The sequence below is a fragment of the Oncorhynchus mykiss genome, chromosome 1, assembly GCF_013265735.2.
Source record: "Oncorhynchus mykiss isolate Arlee chromosome 1, USDA_OmykA_1.1, whole genome shotgun sequence".
NCBI classification, from domain to species: Eukaryota; Metazoa; Chordata; class Actinopteri; order Salmoniformes; family Salmonidae; genus Oncorhynchus; species Oncorhynchus mykiss.
Window position 1 is genome coordinate 83,093,533 of NC_048565.1, and position 23,033 is coordinate 83,116,565.

General features: G+C 43.8%; 1 protein-coding gene across 24 annotated transcripts in view; it reads right to left on the reverse strand.

Annotated features, from left to right (window-relative positions):
• Positions 1-23,033, reverse strand: part of LOC100301648 (calcium-activated potassium channel subunit alpha-1) — a 317,555-nt gene that overhangs the window by 143,924 nt on the left and 150,598 nt on the right. For all 24 annotated transcript variants that reach the window (XM_036986905.1, XM_036986944.1, XM_036986906.1 and 21 more), the window contains exon 3: positions 13,270-13,331. In XM_036986905.1, coding sequence (XP_036842800.1) covers positions 13,270-13,331 — 62 coding nt within the window. The remainder of the gene's footprint in view (positions 1-13,269; positions 13,332-23,033) is intronic.

The following is a 23,033-nucleotide window of genomic DNA, read 5'->3' on the forward strand; positions in this document are numbered from 1 at the left end:
TAGTATTGATTTACTACTGGTTTAGTATTGATTTACTACTGGTTTAATGGTTTACTACTGGTTTAGTATTGATTTACTACTGGTTTAATGGTTTACTACTGGTTTAGTATTGATTTACTACTGGTTTAATGGTTTACTACTGGTTTAGTATTGATTTACTACTGGTTTAATGGTTTACTGCTGGTTTAGGATTTATTTACTACTGGTTTAATGGTTTACTACTTGTTTAGTATTGATTTACTACTGGTTTAATGGTTTACTACTGGTTTAATGGTTTACTACTGGTTTAGTATTGATTTACTACTGGTTTAGTATTGATTTACTACTGGTTTAATGGTTTACTACTGGTTTAGTATTGATTTACTACTGGTTTAATGGTTTACTACTGGTTTAATGGTTTACTACTGGTTTAGTATTGATTTACTACTGGTTTAATGGTTTACTACTGGTTTAGTATTGATTTACTACTGGATTCGTGGAGGAAGGCCCTAAATATTGTCAAAGACTCCAGCCATCCTAGTCACAGACTGTTCTCTCTGCTTCCGCATGGCAAGCGGTACCGGAGCGCCAAGTCTAGGTCCAAGAGGCTTCTTGGACTTTCTTTTGTGTTTCTTTTGTTCTTTTGTGTTTCTTCCATTTGCGAATAATCGCACCAACTGTTGTCACCTTCTCACCAAGTTGCTTGGCGATGGTCTTGTAGCCCATTCCAGCCTTGTGTAGGTCTACAATCTTGTCCCTGACATCCTTGGAGAGCTCTTTGGTCTTGGCCATGGTGGAGAGTTTGGATCTGATTGATTGGATCTGATTGATTGCTTCTGTGGACAGGTGTCTTCTATACAGGTAACAAGCTGAGATAAGGAGCACTCCCTTTAAGAGTGTACTCCTAATCTCAGCTCGTTACCTGTATAAAAGACACCTGGGAGACAGAAATCTTTCTGATTGAGAGGGGGTCAAATACTTATTTCCCTCATTAAAATGCAAATCAATTTCTAACATTTTTGACATGCGTTTTTTTTCTGGATTTGTTTGTTGTTATTCTGTCTCTCACTGTTCAAATAAACCTACCATTAAAATTATAGACGGATCATTTCTTTGTCAGTGGGCAAACGTACAAAATCAGCAGGGTATCAAATACTTTTTTCCCTCACTGTATCTATGCATAGTCACGTTAATTACTCTACCTACATGCACATACAGTCGAAGTTGGAAGTTTACATACACCTTAGCCAAATACATTTAAACTCTGTTTTTCAGAATTCCTGACATTTAATCCTAGTAAAAATTATCTGTATTAGGTCAGTTAGGATCACCACTTTATTTTAAGAATGTGAAATGTCAGAATAATAGTAGAGAGAATAATTTATTTCAGCTTTTATTTCTTTCTTCACATTCCCAGTGGGTCAGAAGTTTACATACACTCAATTAGTATTTGGTAGCATTGCCTTTAAATTGTTTAACTTGGGTCAAACATTTCGGGTAGCCTTCCACAAGCTTCCCACAATAAGTTGGGTGAATTTTGGCCCATTCCTCCTGCCAGAGCTGGTGTAACTGAGTCGGGTATGTAGGTTCCTTGCTCACACACGCTTTTTCAGTTTTGCCCACACATTGTCTATAGGATTGAGGTCAGGGCTTTGTGATGGCCACTCCAATACCTTGACTTTGTTGTCCTTAAGCCATTTTGCCACAACTTTGGAAGTGTGATTCGGGTTCATTGTCCATTTGGAAGACCGATTCGCAACCAAGCTTTAACTTCCAGACTGAAGTCTTGAGATGTTGCTTCAATATATCCACCTAATTTTCCAGTCCTCATATTTCTGCAAAAAGTACGATCTTTGTCCCCATGTACAGTTGCAAACCGTAGTCTGGCTTTTTAATGGCGGTTTTGGAGCAGTGGCTTCTTCCTTGCTGAGCGGCCTTTCAGGTTATGTCGATATAGGACTTGTTTTACTGTGGATGTAGATACTTTTGTACCTGTTTCCTCCAGCATCTTCACAAGGTCCTTTGCTGTTGTTCTGCGATTGATTTGCACCTTTTGCACCAAATACTCGCATACAATTGTTTGTACAGATGAACGTGGTACCTTCAGGCGTTTGGAAATTGCTCCCAAGGATGAACCAGACTTGTGGAGGTCTACAATTCTTGGCTGATTTCTTTTGATTTTCCCATGATGTCAAGCAAAGACGCACTGAGTTTGAAAGTAGGCCTTGAAATACATCCACAGGTACACCTCCAATTGACTCAAATGATGTCAATTAGCCTATCAGAAGCTTCTATGCCATGACATAATTTTCTGGAATTTTCCAAGCTGTTTCAAGGCACAGTCAACTTAGTGTATACAAACTACTGACCCACTGGAATTGTGATACAGGGAATTATAAGTGAAATAATCTGTCTGTAAACAATTGTTGAAAAATTACTTGTGTCATGCACAAAGTAGATGTCCTAACCGACTTGCCAAAACTATAGTTTGTTAACAAGAAATTAGTGGAGTGGTTGAAAAACGAGTTAATGACTCCAACCTAAGTGTATGTAAACTTCAGACTTCAACTGTATTACCTCAATGTCCTCGACTAACCGGTGCCACCGCACAGTCCCAGTACCCCCTGTACATAGCCTCCACATTGACTCTGTCCCAGTACTCTCTGTACATAGCCTCCACATTGACTCTGTCCCAGTACCCCCTGTACATAGCCTCCACATTGACTCTGTACCAGTACCCCCTGTACATAGCCTCCACATTGACTCTGTACCAGTACTCCCTGTACATAGCCTCCACATTGACTCTGTCCCAGTACACCCTGTACATAGCCTCCACATTGACTCTGTCCCAGTACATCCTGTACATAGCCTCCACATTGACTCTGTCCCAGTACACCCTGTACATAGCCTCCACATTGACTCTGTACCAGTACCCCCTGTACATAGCCTCCACATTGACTCTGTCCCAGTACACCCTGTACATAGCCTCCACATTGACTCTGCACCGGTACCCCCTGTATATAGTCTCGCTATTGTTATTTTACTGCTGCTCTTTAATTACTTGTTACTTTTATTTCTTATTTTTATTTAATTATTTTGGGGGGCATTTTTTTAAAACTGCATTGTTGGTTAAGGGCTTGTAAGTAAGCATATCACTGTAAGGTCTACACCTGTTTATTTGGCGTATGTGACAAATAAAATGTGATTTGATAAGATTTGACCTACAGAGATGGACCAGAACACCATGGAAGCCGTGTTACTTATTAAAACTGCACAGTGACAGCGTTATCTGGCTACTGTGTTGTAAAAACATGCACCACCCGGTCTGTGTGTCCTCTTAGCGTGTGTGTTCTTCGCGTGTGTATGTGTGAACCCATCTGCTGTGCAATGCCAAGAGTGTGAGTGTGTATATGGAGGGGGAGAGGGGGAGGGATGGGGAAGGCAGGTTAGTACTTCAATGATTGATTTAGGCTAAGGCACCACAACTAAAATAAAAGTGATTCATCACCTGATAGGGCATTGGACAATTAAAAGCTTCTCTGGGAGTCCAAAAATAACATGTCCTTTTTTATTTATCCTAAATCCCCTCTGCAGAGACGTCCCTCACAGTCACACAACAACACACATGCACATCGCGTACGAACACACACACAATCACAGCACTAATCTCGTCCTCTTTTGTTAAACAGACCGGGCCATGCTCAGACAGGCAGCCTTTAAACTGACTGGGGAACAGCTTGTGGATAACAAGATATAGCACTTAACAAAAGTGTGCACCTGAACCACAGCCTGAGCCTGCTGATCTGGGGTCAGATCAGTGAAAGGGAAATCAACATCAACACAATGCAGAAGAGTGTCTCTGATTGGCAATACTTAACAGAACCATCCTGGTATAGCGAGTATGCACCGTCAAAAATGTTCTCGGGAAAAACACACAGCCTTAAACCTACAACAGACACACACACACACACACGTTACAAAACCAAACCACATCCCCATCACATCCCTTTGAACATAAAACCAATTATGTGATAAAAGCCTCCATGCTTATATAAATGCAAATAAAACGACAGGACTTTCCTTATCTATCTGCCCATTCACTGATTAAACTAACATCGTTCTCAACTTCCATTAACTCCAAGCTGTTCTGTCTGGGTTGTGTTGTTGATGTGGTTATTCTACCTAACTTAGATGAATGCACTAACTGCAAGTTGCTCTGGATAAGAGTGTCTGCTAAATGACCAAAATATACATGTAAAAGTAATGAGACCATGCAGGTGTTTGATTCAGACTACGTCTCTGGAGGAATATACAATATACATGTAAAAGTAATGAGACCATGCAGGTGTTACATTCAGACTACGTCTCTGGAGGAATATACAATATACATGTAAAAGTAATGAGACCATGCAGGTGTTACATTCAGACTACGTCTCTGGAGGAATATACAATATACATGTAAAAGTAATGAGACCATGCAGGTGTTACATTCAGACTACGTCTCTGGAGGAATATACAATATACATGTAAAAGTAATGAGACCATGCAGGTGTTACATTCAGACTACGTCTCTGGAGGAATATACAATATACATGTAAAAGTAATGAGACCATGCAGGTGTTACATTCAGACTACGTCTCTGGAGGAATATACAATATACATGTAAAAGTAATGAGACCATGCAGGTGTTACATTCAGACTACGTCTCTGGAGGAATATACAATAGCTGGGAATAATTTATCATGTTATTTTTTCTGCTAAAGAGCCTGCAGTATGTCTGGGCTTTGTGACAGGGAAGAAAATTAACACGGCATGACCATTTCCTCCATGTGTATAATGTAGAAGATGGCTGGAGACTCTAGATGTTATATAGGAGGTGGATGGAGACTCTAGATGTTATATAGGAGGTGGATGGAGACTCTAGATGTTATATAGGAGGTGGATGGAGACTAGATGTTATATAGGAGGTGGATGGAGACTCTAGATGTTACATAGGAGGTGGATGGAGACTCTTGATGTTACATAGGAGGTGGATGGAGACTCTAGATGTTACATAGGAGGTGGATGGAGACTCTAGATGTTATATAGGAGGTGGATGGAGACTCAAGATGTTATATAGGAGGTGGATGGAGAGTCTAGATGTTACATAGGAGGTGGATGGAGACTCTAGATGTTACATAGGAGGTGGATGGAGACTCTAGATGTTACATAGGAGGTGGATGGAGACTCTAGATGTTATTTAGGAGATGGATGGAGACTCAATATTAAAAAGGACATGGATGGAGACTAGATGTTATATACAGTGGGGCAAAAAAGTATTTAGTCAGCCACCAATTGTGCAAGTTCTCCCAATTAAAAAGATGAGAGAGGCCTGTAATTTTCATCATAGGTACACTATAACTAAGACAGACAAAATGAGAAAAAAAAAATCAGTTCAAACAGGTGCCATTAATACAGGTAACGAGTGGAGAGCCAGAAATCTTGCTTGTTTGTAGGTGTAGGTGACCAAATACTTATTTTCCACCATAATTTGCAAATAAATTCATTAAAAATCCTACAATGTGATTTTCTGGATTTTTTTCTTCTCATTTTGTCTGTCATAGTTGACGTGTACCTATGATGAAAATTACAGGCCTCTCTCATCTTTTTAAGTGGGAGAACTTGCACAATTGGTGGCTGACTAAATACTTTTTTGCCTCACTGTAGGAGGTGGATGGTGGACAGTGGATGGACCATGCAGAGATATTGAGGGCGGGGGGGGGGGGGGGGGGGGGGGTACGTGTGCGTGTGGCCAGGTGGGAACAGTCATTCTCTAGCACTATATCCCAGCTAGAAGCTTCATGGCTTTTCCTTCCTCTTCCGAGAAAACAGGTTTCAATCACAATCCAACAGAGAGCAGATTCCCGTATACAGGTGTTGGACTGAACCTGTCCCCAAGTCAGTCCACAACAGATCCCATTCAGTTACACAGAAATACAATGTTTACAATAAATTCAATGAATTGAGGTAATTACATGTAACTACACACTAACTACACTACAAACTAATTTTAAAAGAGAATTTCAATTAGTCATTCAATTGTCCATGATAATTCAATCATGGTTTTCTATGCCTTATCAGCAATTACCAGGTAGAGCTGAGTAGGCTGATCTGAATATCCCTGGTGTACAGTCATAAGAGAAAGTTACTCTTTCCCAAATGGCACCCTAGTCCCTATGGGTTTTGGTCAAATGTAGTGCACTAGAAAGGGAATAGGGTGTCATTTGGGATGTGCCAAGAACACGACGTTGACAACTAACATTTGTCTTGCTATCTGTCTGCGGAGCATTGATCCAGTTTAAATAAGAGGTATCGTTAAACATTAAAACGCCTCCAAAAAACAAAATAATGTGAATTAACTGTCATTTGTGTGGACAGGGGGACTTGAGACCACAAAATACTAAACCTGCTCTGCAAATTAAATCAAACCTTTTCATTTCTCTGTGTTCAGCGCGGCTGCGGCTCTAAACCATAAACTGAGTGTACAAAACATTAGGAACACCTTCCTAATATTAAGTTGCACTTCCTTTTTCCCTCAGAATAGCCTCAATTCGACGGGGCATGGACTCCACAAAGCTGTCGAAGGCGTTCCACAGAGATGCTGGCCAATGTTGACTTCCCACAGTTGTGTCAGCTTGGATGGATGTCCTTTGGGTGGTGGACCTTCTTGATACACCCGGGAAACAGTTGAGTGTGAAAAACCCAGCAGCGTTGCAGTTCTTGACACACTCAAACCGGTACTCCTGGCACCTACTACCATACCCCGTTAAAAGGCACTTAAATCTTGTGTCTTGCCCATTCACCCTCTGAATGGCACACATCCACAACCCATGTCTCAAGGCTTAAGAATCCTTCTTTAACCTGCCTCCTCCCCTTCATCTACACTGATTAAAGTGGATTTAACAAGTGACATCAATAAGAGATCATAGCTTTCACCTGGATTCACCTGGTCAGTCTGTCATGGAAATGTATACTAATCAGTTGGATAAAACTTAGCAGACCGTTTGTAGATCCAATACCCTTCAGGTCTGCCCAGTCCGCTTCCAAACATATTTCTCACCTTATCCCATTAATAAGTAATTAAGAACTGTTTCTCTCTTCACTGCTGTCATTGATCGCACGCGCGCACACAGACACACAGCTATCTGATAACCCAGAAACAGTATGTGTGTGTATCGGTGTGTGTGTGCCGTGTATGTGTGTGTGCTGTGTGTGTGTGTGTGTGTGTGTGTGTGTGTGTGTGTGTGTGTGTGTGTGTGTGTGTGTGTGACAATTGCCAGGAATAAGGAGATCCTTCTAGAAGGGCCTTCCTGCAGAGTCTATTGAATACATACCTCATTCATTCACTCCCTCGTTCAACAGGAGCAGAGAAGAGAAGGATGAGATTAAGCATTTAAAACAGACTAGGACGTGGGAGGAGGGAGGGAGGGAGGGAGGGAGGGAGGGAGGGAGGGAGGGAGGGAGGGAGGGAGGGAGGGAGGGAGGGAGGGAAGAAGTATGCTCCCAATGAAAATATTACCAAAATAGCATCAGCTTTGCAACAAATGTTGTATTGCCGAATAATAGAAAAGAGAGATAAACAGGGATTATGACTCTCTCTCTCCACAGATGCACAATGAATGTATCCAGTGAAATGACAGTAACCCTCTTTGACTGACTGGCAGACCTCCATAATCCAACCTATTATTCTCACTGGTCTCTGTCGTTAGGACCAGGAGTTTTTACCTTGGCCACATGACCTGACCAGGAAAAACTCAGAGCTCCACGTATCACCTCATATTCCAATACAATTGATCTGTTATTTCTTCATAGGGTTAAACAACTCTGGTAACTTTCCAAAAGGATTCACAGATTTCCAGTTTATTCCCTCCTGATTACAAGAATAAGAGGTACAGTACTTTATTCCAGTCAATAGAACCTCCCTCTAATATTCCTTCCACCTGTTTTCACTGTGTTTACAAAGCATTCCACTGCAGGGTTAAGGTTAGTAACACTCTACAGCTCCTCTAAAAACAACAGCCACCTGGAAAAACATAACCCTGGGGAGGATACTGGTGTTTCGTACCCACTGATCAGTGCTGTGTGTGGACCTCCTCCCTCTTGGGAGAGCAGAACACAGCTCCACTGAGGTAGACTTAAAAGCCCATGTTATAAAAAGATCTCCCTCTCTCTCCCTCCCTCTCTCCCCATCTCCCTCTCTCTCCATCTCCCTCTCTCCCCATCTCCCTCTCTCCCCATCTCCCTCTCTCTCTTCAAAAGAGCCGCTCTAAAGAGCAAGAGATGAGGCTATAATGTATTATGAATATGCAGTATGTTATCAAGGCTGTGTTATTTGCTACAGTAATGACTTCCATTAACAGCTGACCTGGAGCTCTCTGACCATCGATCGGATCAATCGTTAATATTTCAGAACACCAGAAGGAAAGGTCATGCAAAGAGTGTTTGAGCTGCGTTGATGCGCACATGTGTACGTGCGTGTGTACGGGTTGAGAACGTGTTTAGGATCAGGGGGAGAGGAAGAGTCTACAAGTCAACACACACTCACACAGAGACACACACACACACACACACACACACACACACACACACACACACACACACACAGAGACACACACACACACACACACACACACAGAGACACACACACACACACACACACACACACACACACACACACACACACACACACACACACACACACACCCACCCACCCACCCACCCACCCCCAGGGGTAAGTCGGTCACATTAAAGAAAGAAAGAGACAGAGAGAGACAGAGACAGAGAGAGACAGAGACACACACAAAACTGTAAAATCATTATTATCTAATGAGTCAGAGAAACAGTCCTTAACTACAGCTAACATCCTTCCCTAAAATATTGTGTTTCCCTAGGATCATTCCCTAATACCTAGTATCCATCCCTAGGATCCTTCCCTAATACCTAGGATCCATCCCTAATACCTAGGATCCTTCTCTAAAACCTAATATCCTTCTTTAGGATCCTTCTGTAATACCTAGTGTTCTTCCCTAGAGCTGTCAGGTATGTCTCTCTGTCTCTCATGCGTTAGATCAACCTCTCTGTGTATCCAGAGGCTTACTGTCTTGTCAATCACCTCGTCTAGGCTCTCTATAGAGTTTAATGTCAGGTGCTGTCTGTCTGCCCGCTCTGGTGACAGACACAGACAGGCTGGTGACAGACACAGACTGATGGCTGCCTGGTGACAGACACAGACAGGCTGGTGACAGACACAGACAGGCTGGTGACAGACACAGACAGGCTGGTGACAGACACAGACAGGCTGGTGACAGACACAGACAGGCTGGTGACAGACACAGACTGGTGACAGACACAGACTGGTGGCTGCCTGGTGACCACCTGATGACAGACTGGTGACAGAGCCTCTGCAGGCAGAAACACTGCATTTACTGTTTTGTCCATTTATATCATTCTAAATGGCTTGATAACATTCTAGGCTGCTAACAAACAGAGACAAATCACACAGACACTGTCTGAGCCTTACACACCGGGCTCACAGTGAGAGAGATAGGTGGAGGGAGGGAGTGAGAGGAGAGAGACAGAGGGAGATAGAGAATTAGAGGAGGGAGAGAGAGAGGTGGATAAAAGGATAGAGAGAAACTCAGAGATGGTTTCTTCCCATCAAGCCTTGACCTTGGCATTATAAAGGAGATTTGTATCCCTCTTTTTGTCTCAAATATACAGTCGAGTCAGATCAGAATGAAAAGAGTTGAGTGGGGAAAGGAAAAGAGAAAGGGAGGGGGAGAATGAGATAGAGGGAAGAGAGAGCGATAGGGAGGGATAGAGAGGGAACGAAAGAGGGAGAGGTAAAGAGGGGAAGGACTATATCCCTTTCTATAAACAAGGGATAAGACACATGCCAGGAATAATTTCCACACTACCGTGACCTGCACTACTGCTCAGATAACACCGCAGATGACAGACTTGGCATGCCAGGAATCATTTCCACACTACCGTGACCTGCACTACTGCTCAGATAACACCGCAGATGACAGACTTGGCATGCCAGGAATCATTTCCACACTACCGTGACCTGCACTACTGCTCAGATAACACCGCAGATGACAGACTTGGTATGCCAGGAATCATTTCCACACTACCGTGACCTGCACTACTGCTCAGATAACACCGCAGATGACAGACTTGGCATGCCAGGAATCATTTCCACACTACCGTGACCTGCACTACTGCTCAGATAACACCGCAGATGACAGACTTGGCATGCCAGGAATCATTTCCACACTACCGTGACCTGCACTACTGCTCAGATAACACCGCAGATGACAGACTTGGCATGCCAGGAATCATTTCCACACTACCGTGACCTGCACTACTGCTCAGATAACACCGCAGATGACAGACTTGGTATGCCAGGAATCATTTCCACACTACCGTGACCTGCACTACTGCTCAGATAACACCGCAGATGACAGACTTGGCATGCCAGGAATCATTTCCACACTACCGTGACCTGCACTACTGCTCAGATAACACCGCAGATGACAGACTTGGTATGCCAGGAATCATTTCCACACTACCGTGACCTGCACTACTGCTCAGATAACACCGCAGATGACAGACTTGGTATGCCAGGAATCATTTCCATACTACCGTGACCTGCACTACTGCTCAGATAACACCGCAGATGACAGACTTGGCATGCCAGGAATCATTTCCACACTACCGTGACCTGCACTACTGCTCAGATAACACCGCAGATGACAGACTTGGCATGCCAGGAATCATTTCCACACTACCGTGACCTGCACTACTGCTCAGATAACACCGCAGATGACAGACTTGGCATGCCAGGAATCATTTCCACACTACCGTGACCTGCACTACTGCTCAGATAACACTGCAGATGACAGACTTGGCATGCCAGGAATCATTTCCACACTACCGTGACCTGCACTACTGCTCAGATAACACCGCAGATGACAGACTTGGCATGCCAGGAATCATTTCCACACTACCGTGACCTGCACTACTGCTCAGATAACACTGCAGATGACAGACTTGGCATGATTTTATTCATTTCATTACTTTCATTTTTTTCTTGTCACGGCAACACTCAGACCTACTATCTGTATGGCAGAGGAAACAAGCCGAGGGAGGATAGCGGAGGAAACAAGCCGAGGGAGGATAGCGGAGGAAACAAGCCGAGGGAGGATAGCAGAGGAAACAAGCCGAGGGAGGATAGCGGAGGAAACAAGCCGAGGGAGGATAGCGGAGGAAACAAGCCGAGGGAGGATAGCGGAGGAAACAAGACGAGGGAGGATAGCGGAGGAAACAAGCCGAGGGAGGATAGCAGAGGAAACATGCCGAGGGAGGATAGCGGAGGAAACAAGCCGAGGGAGGATAGCGGAGGAAACAAGCCGAGGGAGGATTGCAGAGGAAACAAGCCGAGGGAGGATAGCGGAGGAAACAAGCCAAGGGAGGATAGCAGAGGAAACAATGGCAGAGGAAACAAGCCGAGGGAGGATAGCGGAGGAAACAAGCCGAGGGAGGATAGAGGAGGAAACAAGCCGAGGGAGGATAGCGGAGGAAACAAGCCGAGGGAGGATAGCGGAGGAAACAAGCCGAGGGAGGATAGCGGAGGAAACAAGCCGAGGGAGGATAGAGGAGGAAACAAGCCGAGGGACGATAGTGGAGGAAACAAGCCGAGGGACGATAGCGGAGGAAACAAGCCAAGGGAGGTTAGCAGAGGAAACAAGCCGAGGGAGGATTGCAGAGGAAACAAGCCGAGGGAGGATTGCAGAGGAAACAAGCCAAGGGAGGATGGCAGAGGAAACAAGCCAAGGGAGGATAGCAGAGGAAACAAGCCGAGGGAGGATTGCAGAGGAAACATGCCGAGGGAGGATAGCAGAGGAAACAAGCCGAGGGAGGATAGCAGAGGAAACAAGCCGAGGGAGGATAGCAGAGGAAACATGCCGAGGGCGATTAGCAGAGGAAACAAGCCAAGAGAGGATAGTAGAGGAAACCAGCCAAGGGAGGATAGCAGAGGAAACAAGCCGAGGGAGGATAGCAGAGGAAACAAGCCGAGGGAGGATAGCAGAGGAAACAAGCCGGGGGAGGATAGCAGAGGAAACAAGCCGAGGGAGGATAGCAGAGGAAACAAGCCGGGGGAGGATAGCAGAGGAAACATGCCGAGGGAGGATAGCAGAGGAAACATGCCGAGGGAGGATAGAAGAGGAAACAAGCCGAGGGAGGATAGCAGAGGAAACAAGCCGAGGGAGGATAGCAGAGGAAACATGCAGAGGGAGGATAGCAGTGAGTCTAGGAACAGAATCATAAAAAACCACACATGTCCATAAACAGATGCACGTAGTCTACAATAAAGAAAAGACATGTATCACTGTCAGCATTTCCCTAGATATTTCCCTAGATATTTTCCTAGATATTTCCCTAGATATCTCCCTAGATATTTTCCTAGATATTTCCCTAGTAATTTAGCAGATGCTCTTATCCAGAGCAACTTATAGGATCAAATAGGATTAAATGCCTTGCTCAAGGGCACAAGGACAGATTTTTCATTGTCATAGTATTATTAACTCTGCTGGTCAGAACTCGGATGGGTGAGAGCCTGAGAATGGCGTGGGTGGGTGATTTTAAGTATGGGATGCTTAGTTTACTGTGTGTGTGTGTGTGTATGCGTGTGTATGCCCGCGTGTGTGTCTACAGTTGGGGGGTGTAGGTATGTGTGTGTGTGGGTTTACAGATGGCGTGTGTGTGTCTACAGATGGTGTGTGTGTGTTTACAAGTGGGGGTGTCTCTGAGGACCAGGCAGATCCACTGATATCCTGTTCTATCTAGGTTACCATGGAAACAAAGTTTGGCGCAAGGCTGACCGGCTTCTATTGACAAAACCATAAAGGAGGAGAGGAGCTTTATAGTCTTTCAGATAACACACAGAAATCATCAAACCTACCATCGAACCCAGCACATTATACTGGACGACGAGGACCACACCGTGTGTCTGAAGTATCTATTAATATCATATCATGTTCAATAGCAACTCATAGATGAAGAACTCATTCCATACAGCTACGTAACTCAGTAAGAATTATATTTCACCAATGTGAGTGACTGTAGCCTTCCATGTATGAGTTCACTTGGTGAAGAAATATCCGATGTGATATGAAATTACAACGTAGTGTTCAATGGCAGCTCAACACAAAAGCACATATTAGCACATAAAAAGGGGATACTTACTCAGAAGAATCTATAAAGTATATTCCAAGTGCTCCAATGCTGAGAGCGAAAACTAGTACAACCTATAGAGGGAGAGGAGAGAGAAAGAGAGATACATCAGATTTAGAACGCAAACATGTACAGTGCCTTCGCAAAGTATTCAGACATCTTCAGCCTCAGTCTAAAATTGAATAAATAAATGAAAAAATCCTCAGCAATCTACACAGAATACCCCATAATGACAAAGTAGAAACAGGTTTTTAGAAATGTTTGCAAATGTATAAAATATAAAAAACAAACACCTTATTTACATGAGTATTCAGACCCTTTGCTATGAGACTTGAAATGGAGCTCAGGTGCATCCTGTTTTCATTGATGTTTCTACAACTTGATTGGAGTCCACCTGTGGTAAATTCAATTGATTGGACATGATTTGGAAAGGCACACACCTGTCTATATAAGGTCTCACAGTTGACAGTGCATGTCAGAGCTAAAAACCAAACCACGAGGTCGAAGGAATTGTCTGTAGAGCTCACAGAGACAGGATTGTGTCGAGGCACAGATCTGGGGAAGGGTACCAAAACATTTCTGCAGCATTGAAGGTCCCCAAGAACACAGTGACCTCAATCATTCTTAAATGGAAGAAGTTTGGAACCACCAAGACTCTTCCTAGAGCTGGCCGCCCGGCCAAACTGAGCAATCGGGGGAGAAGGGCTTTGGTCAGGGAGGTGACCAAAAACTCGATGGTCACTCTGACAGAGCTCCAGAGTTCCTCTGTAGAGATGTGAAAACCTTCCAGAAGGACAACCATCTCTGTAGCACTCCAACAATCAGGCCTTTATGGTAGAGTGGCCAGAAGAAAACCACTCATCAGTAAAAGGCACATGACAGCCTGCTTGGAGTTTGGCAAAAAGCACCTAAAGACTCTCAGACCATGAGAAACAAGATTCTCTGGTCTGATGAAACCAAGATTGAACTCTTTGGCCTGAATGCCAAGCGTCACATCTGGAGGAAACGTGGCACCATCCCTACAGTGATGCATGGTGGTGGCAGCATCATGCTGTGGGGATGTTTTTCAGTGACAGGGACTGGAAGACGAGTCAGGATCGCGGCAAAGATGAACGAAGCAAAGTACAGAAAGATCCTTGATGAAAACCTGCCCCAGAGCACTCAGAACCTCTTGGGCAAAGGTTCACCTTCCAACAGGACAACGACCCGAAGCACACAGCCAAGACAATGCAGGAGTGGCTTCGGGACGAGTCTCCGAATGTCCTTGAGTGGCCCAACCAGAGCCCAGACTTGAACCTGATTGAACATCTCTGGAGAGACCTGAAAACAGCTGTGCAGCAACTCTCCCCATCCAGGAACTTCCCAAATGTGTGCCAAGCTTGTAGCGTCATACCCAAGAAGACTCAAGGATGTATTCACTGCCAAAGGTGCTTCAAAAATGTCTATGTGTAGTTTGATGAGGGGGGGAAACAATTTAACACATTTTAGAATAATGCTGTAACGCCTCTATGGCCTCTTTATTGCCTTACCTCACTATTCTTACTACATTTGCACACACTCTACATAGATTTTTCTATTGTGTTACTGTACTTTTGTTCATCCCATATGTAACTCTGTGTTGTTGTTTTTGTCGCACTGCTTTGCTTTGTAAATGAGAAATTGTTCTCAACTGGCCTACCTGGTTAAAAAAAGGTGGAATAAATATAAAATAAATAAATGTCAGTGCTATGCTCTAACCCTGCAGCCCAACCTAAGCATCACGTTCTGCCGGGTCTCTTGACCCTCCCACACCTACAGGAGGGCTACATCCTGAATAATGAACGTAGTCCCTCATGTCAGTACGAGGGCTAACGTTACATCCTGAATAATGAACGTAGTCCCTCACGTCAGTACGAGGCCTAACGTTACATCCTGAATAATGAATGTAGTCCCTCATGTTAGTACGAGGCCTAACGTTACATCCTGAATAATGAACGTAGTCCCTCACGTCAGTACGAGGCCTAACGTTACATCCTGAATAATGAACGTAGTCCCTCATGTCAGTACGAGGCCTAACGTTACATCCTGAATAATGAACGTAGTCCCTCATGTCAGTACGAGGCCTAACGCTACATCCTGAATAATGAACGTAGTCCCTCACGTCAGTACGAGGCCTAACGTTACATCCTGAATAATGAACGTAGTCCCTCACGTCAGTACGAGGCCTAACGTTACATCCTGAATAATGAACGTAGTCCCTCATGTCAGAGCGAGGCCAAATGTTACATCCTGAATAATGAACAGTGGATAGTGAATAGCAACTGTAAGTACAGTTGTATACATAAGAGATTGAAAAGGGAATGGGAACACACTAAACATCTGTAAACCTGTAAGTCTTGAAGGGTGACTGCATGTAGTACTGAGGGGAAGGCTACAGTGACAGACAGCCTTACATAATACAAAGTCATTGGTTGTATTGTACTGGATGCTATTACACGCAGGCACACACGCACACCGCATCCCCAGCAACATCCCATCACAATGTGCTGAGTTGTATTGTGAAGACAGAAGGGGTAATATAAGGAGAACGTAACTCTAGAAGTAATCATTCATATCTAACATGCAGTCAATTCCACGACAATGAATTTACACTTAAAAGTAAAACAAACCATACAACTCTATTCACAAGGACTAATTTTAACAAATTACATAGAACAATTTACTATAACAGATTTACATGAAGAACTGTGCAGATACAAGAGGTCACTGTGCATATAGTTGGTTGGTTAAACTCTGAAATCAATGGTTTTTGTTTGGCAGTCTCAGTGTAAATACGTTACAGTGGAATTGCCCGTGCTGTTCACACAGAGACCAGCTCTCAGATAGATAAACCTCGTGTTCACACAGAGACCAGCTCTCAGATGGATAAACATCGTGTTCACACAGAGACCAGCTCTCAGATGGATAAACCTCGTGTTCACACAGAGACCAGCTCTCAGATGGATAAACCTCGTGTTCACACAGAGACCAGCTCTCAGATGGATAAACCTCGTGTTCACACAGAGACCAGCTCTCAGATGGATAAACCTCGTGTTCACACAGAGACCAGCTCTCAGATGGATAAACCTCGTGTTCACACAGAGACCAGCTCTCAGATGGATAAACCTCGTGTTCACACAGAGACCAGCTCTCAGATGGATAAACCTCGTGTTCACACAGAGACCAGCTCTCAGATGGATAAACCTCGTGTTCACACAGAGACCAGCTCTCAGATGGATAAACCTCGTGTTCACACAGAGACCAGCTCTCAGATGGATAAACCTCGTGTTCACACAGAGACCAGCTCTCAGATGGATAAACCTCGTGTTCACACAGAGACCAGCTCTCAGATGGATAAACCTCGTGTTCACACAGAGACCAGCTCTCAGATGGATAAACCTCGTGTTCACACAGAGACCAGCTCTCAGATGGATAAACCTCGTGTTCACACAGAGACCAGCTCTCAGATGGATAAACCTCGTGTTCACACAGAGACCAGCTCTCAGATGGATAAACCTCGTGTTCACACAGAGACCAGCTCTCAGATGGATAAACCTCGTGTTCACACAGAGACCAGCTCTCAGATGGATAAACCTCGTGTTCACACAGAGACCAGCTCTCAGATGGATAAACCTCGTGTTCACACACGTAATATTAAAACACACGACTGAACACATTAAAACACACGACTGAACACGTTAAAACACATGACTGAACACGTTAAAACACACAACTGAACACAACTGAACACATTAAAACACACGACTGAACACGTTAAAACACATGACTGAACACATTAAAACACACGACTGAACACGTTAAAACACACGACTGAACACATTAAAACACACGACTGAACACGTTAAAACACACGACTGAACACATTAAAACACACGACTGAACACGTTAAAACACATGACTGAACACGTTAAAACACATGACTGAACACGTTAAAACACACGACTGAACACATTAAAACACACGACTGAACACATTAAAACACACAACTGAACACGTTAAAACACATGACTGAACACGTTAAAACACATGACTGAACACGTTAAAACACATGACTGAACACGTTAAAACACACGACTGAACACGTGATATTAAAACACACGACTGAACACATTAAAACACACGACTGAACACATCAAAACACACGATTGAACATATTAAAACACACGACTGAACACGTTAAAACACACGACTGAGCACATTAAAACACACGACTGAACACGTTAAAACACACGACTGAACACGTAATATTAAAACATACGACTGAACACGTTAAAACACACGACTGAACACATTAAAACACACGACTGAACACATTAAAACACACGACTGAACACGTTAAAACACACGACTGAACACGTTAAAACACACGACTGAGCACATTAAAACACACGACTGAACACGTAATATTAAAACACACGACTGAACACGTTAAAACACACGACTGAACACATTAAAACACACGACTGAACACGTAATATTAAAACACACGACTGAACATGTTAAAACACACGACTGAGCACATTAAAATACAATACTGAACACGTTAAAACACACGACTGAACACGTAATATTAAAACACACGACTGAACACGTTAAAACACACGACTGAACACGTTAAAACACACGACTGAACACATTAAAACACACGACTGAACACGTAATATTAAAACACACGACTGAACACGTTAAAACACACGACTGAACACATTAAAACACACGACTGAACATGTAATATTAAAACACACGACTGAACATGTTAAAACACACGACTGAGCACATTAAAACACAATACTGAACACGTTAAAACACACGACTGAACACGTAATATTAAAACACACGACTGAACACATTAAAACACACGACTGAACACGTTAAAACACATGACTGAACACGTTAAAACACATGACTGAACACGTTAAAACACACGACTGAACACGTGATATTAAAACACACGACTGAACACATTAAAACACACGACTGAACACATTAAAACACACGACTGAACACATTAAAACACACGACTGAACACATTAAAACACACGACTGAACACGTAATATTAAAACACACGACTGAACACGTTAAAACACACGACTGAGCACATTAAAACACACGACTGAACACGTTAAAACACACTACTGAACACGTAATATTAAAACACACGACTGAACACGTTAAAACACACGACTGAACACATTAAAACACACGACTGAACACATTAAAACACACGACTGAACACGTAATATTAAAACACACGACTGAGCACATTAAAACACACGACTGAACACGTTAAAACACACGACTGAACACGTAATATTAAAACACACGACTGAACACGTAATATTAAAACACACGACTGAACACGTAATATTAAAACACACGACTGAACACGTTAAAACACACGACTGAACACATTAAAACACACGACTGAGCACGTTAAAACACACGACTGAACACATTAAAACACACGATTGAACACGTTAAAACACACGACTGAGCACATTAAAACACACGACTGAACACGTTAAACTACACGACTGAACACGTGATATTAAAACACACGACTGAACACATTAAAACACACGACTGAACACATTAAAACACACGGCTGAACACGTTAAAACACACAACTGAGCACATTAAAACACACGACTGAACACGTTAAAACACACGACTGAGCACATTAAAACACACGACTGAACACGTTAAAACACACGACTGAACACGTTAAAACACACGACTGAACACGTTAAAACACACGACTGAGCACATTAAAACACACGACTGAACACGTTAAACTACACGACTGAACACGTGATATTAAAACACACGACTGAACACGTTAAAACACACGACTGAACACATTAAAACACACGGCTGAGCACGTTAAAACACACGACTGAGCACATTAAAACACACGACTGAACACGTTAAAACACACGACTGAGCACATTAAAACACACGACTGAACACGTTAAAACACACGACTGAACACGTGATATTAAAACACACGACTGAGAAAGATATATTATTGTTTACTCTTTCTTCCTATTCAGCCAGAACACAATAGACATCCTCTGTCCACCACGATTGTAGCATTCATTATAATTGATGGGCGCCTGATCGTTGCCATGCTAATAAAAAAACACCCCCATGTATTTTTAATGGTGTCTCTGTGTGGGAGATGGTGGGTTCCAGAGTGTGGGTCTGGTTGAGGCTAGCGATAACGATAGCAAAGCATAGCGCCAACCTCTACTGCAATGTTGAAGCACAAGCATTACGCTACACCCACAATAACATCTACTAAATATGTGCTTACGACCAATGTCATTTAATTTGTAGCCCTGCAGTATGACCTGAGTGATGCAGGTTATGGTAGCATAGCGCTAGCTAGTGTAGCCCTGCAGTATGACCTGAGTTACACAGGTTATTGTAGCATAGCGCTAGCTAGTGTAGCCCTGCAGTATGACCTGAGTGATGCAGGTTATTGTAGCATAGCGCTAGCTAGTGTAGCCCTGCAGTATGACCTGAGTGATACAGGTTATTGCAGCATAGCACTAGCTAGTGTAGCCCTGCAGTGGGGTGGCAGGTAGCCTAGTGGTTAGAGCGTTGGACGAGTAACCGAAAGGTTGCAGGATCGAATCCCCGTGGTGACAAGGTAAAAATCTGTCGTTCTGCCACTGAACAAGGCTGTTAACCCACTGTTCTTAGGCCATCATTGAAAATAAGAAAGTGTTCTTAACTGACTTGCCAAGTTAAATAAAGATTTTTAAAAGTATGACCTGAGTGATGCAGGTTAATGTAGCATAGCGCTAGCTAGTGTAGCCCTGCAGTATGACCTGAGTGATGCAGGTTATTGTAGCATAGCGCTAGCTAGTGTAGCCCTGCAGTATGACCTGAGTGATACAGGTTATTGTAGCATTGCGCTAGCTAGTGTAGCCCTGAAGTGCCTGACCTGAGTGACACACAAAGGAGAAAGGAAGCTAGGTTCAATGCCAGCCACACTGACAACATCAAGATCTCTTTACTGTGATAAGACTGTCATCTAGAAGGCTGATATCGATGCCGTTGGGAAGATCATTGGTGGAGTGGAATGCATCAGCTGATCTGATTCCCACAACTAAATAGTCCAGCAGCTGTTTCTGTTTATGTCCTGGCTATGATTGACTGGATTCTCCATCATACTCTCAACATCACACATCCACTGTCAATATCTCAAATGAAGAGAAATCATTCAAAACAGAAAAAATATGTTAACCTTGGATGTCAGGATACTGTATAGGACTATGCCCACAAGAGGGCATAGTTAGTTTGTAATGAGTGGGTTTTCTATGGGTACAGTGGACATCCAGGGCGTGCAGGTTGGAGCCACACACACACACACACTCTCTCTCTTCACACGGGGAACAAACCAGGTCTTCACATCAGTAGGACAGCTGAAAATGACCAACAGACCAACAGGACTTGAGAGGGATGGAAGCGTAGCCTAGATGTGGAGATTCTATCCTTATCTGAGTCTCTTATGACAGAGGCAGTCCTACTGTATGAACACAGAATGCAAGTACATACAGTAAGTGGAACACACACGCGCAGGCAGCACACACGCAGACATGAACAAATCCACATTTCCTTGATGCTAATCTTTGTCCTTCTCGTCCGTGAGGAAAGAGAGAGAGAACCAGGGTAGCCTGAGCAGGATGGGTGCTCAACAGCTTTCCAGTGAGCGGTGAGCAACCACAGATGAGGTCTGAGATAAGAGTCCTCATCTTCAACTGACCCAGTTACTCAGCTGTGAATGCTACGTGGCTGTCGCTAACACTAACCAGTGCTAGCCGTCGTATGTGTGTGTGCGCACGCATGTGTATGTCTGTGGGGGCACTGCTTCAGATAACGAGGGTTAGCCGTTGACCTCAAACCCACACATTTCAAAGACAGGAGCGCCACTGTAAGTCATGACTGTGATTCCAACAGACAGGGGAAACCTACAGCAAACGGCAACAATGTGGGGGCATCCCCAGCGCCGACAGACTACAGACAGAAACACAGCTGTAGGCCTGACAAGCTGGGGCCAGCACAGCAAGTGACTGTGGGAAATGTAGTTTTGACAGTAGTCATACAATATTACATTATAATAGTAGTCTATAAGGTAAATTAATACTTGTTTTGAGACAAGTTGTTTTGAGACACCCCTTCACATCCGTTGCGGACAGGTGTATAAATCAAGCACACAGCAATGCAATCTCCATAGACAAACATTGTCAGTAGAATGGTCTTACAGAAGTACTCAGTGACTTTCAACGTGGCACCGTCATAGGATGCCACCTTTCCAACAAGTCAGTTGGTCAAATTTCTTCCCTGCTAGAGCTGCCCACAGTCAACTGTAAGTGCTGTTATTGTGAAGTGGAAACGTCTAGCCGCGAAGTGGTCGGCCACACAAGCTCACAGAACAGGACTGACGAGTGCTGAAGCACGTAGCGCAAAGAAATTGTCTGTCCTTGGTTGCAACACACACTACCGAGTTCCAAACTGCCTCTGGAAGCAACGTCAGCACAATAACTGTTCGTCAGAAGCTTCATGAAATGGGTTTCCATGGCCAAGCAGCCACACACAAGTCTAAGATCACCATACGTAATGCCAAGCGTCGGCTAGAGTGGTGTAAAGCCCGCCACCATTGGACTGGAGCAGTGGAAATGCGTTCTCTGGAGGGATGAATCACGCTTCACCATCTGGCAGTCCGATGGACAAATCTGGGTTTGGCAGATGCCAGGAGAAAGCTACCTGCCCCAGTGCATAGTGCCAATTGTAAAGTTTGGTGGAGGAGGAATAATTATCTGGGGATGTTTTTCATGGTTTGGGCTAGGCCCCTTAGTTCCAGTGAAGGGAAATCTTAACACTACAGCATATAATGACATTCTACACAATTTTGTGGCAACAGTTTGGGGGAGGCCCTTTCCTGTTTCAGCATGACAATGCCCCTGTGCTCAAAGCGAGGTCCATACAGAAATGGTTTGTCGAGATTGGTGTGGAAGAACTTGACCGGCCTGCACAGAGCTCTGACCTCAACCCCATCGAACACCTTTGGGATGAATTGGAACACCGACTGTGAGCCAGGCCTAATCGCCCTGCATCAGTGCCCGACCTCACTAATGCTCATGGCTGAATGGAAGCAAGTCCCCGCAGCAATGTTCCAACATCTAGTGGAAAGCCATCCCAGAAGATTGGAGGCTGTTGTAGCAGCAAAGGGGGGGACCAACTCCATATTACCATTGAACCCTACGGACAGGCTTACCATTGAACCCTACGGACAGGCTTACCATTCAACCCTATGGACAGGCCTACCATTGAACCATACGGACAGGTTTACCATTGAACCCTATGGACAGGCTTACCACTGAACCCTATGGACAGGCTTACCATTGAACCCTTTGGACAGGCTCACCATTGAACCCTATGGACAGGCTTACCATTGAACCCTATGGACAGGCTTACCATTGAACTTGTCATTTTTCGTCTCAAATTCGGTGGACATAAAACAATATAGAGGTGAGATAGATATCAACTTTGAGACATGACATGTAGTATTTTCATATTTAATTATATTATGTTTATATTAATGCTTAGTACCTGTTATTTTTCGAAGACGTCTCACAAAAACAATCAAATCTCTGTGAAATGTCAACGGACCGACGACGATCAAAGACGACGACCACGAAATGTAAAATCCTTAACAGTTTCGGTG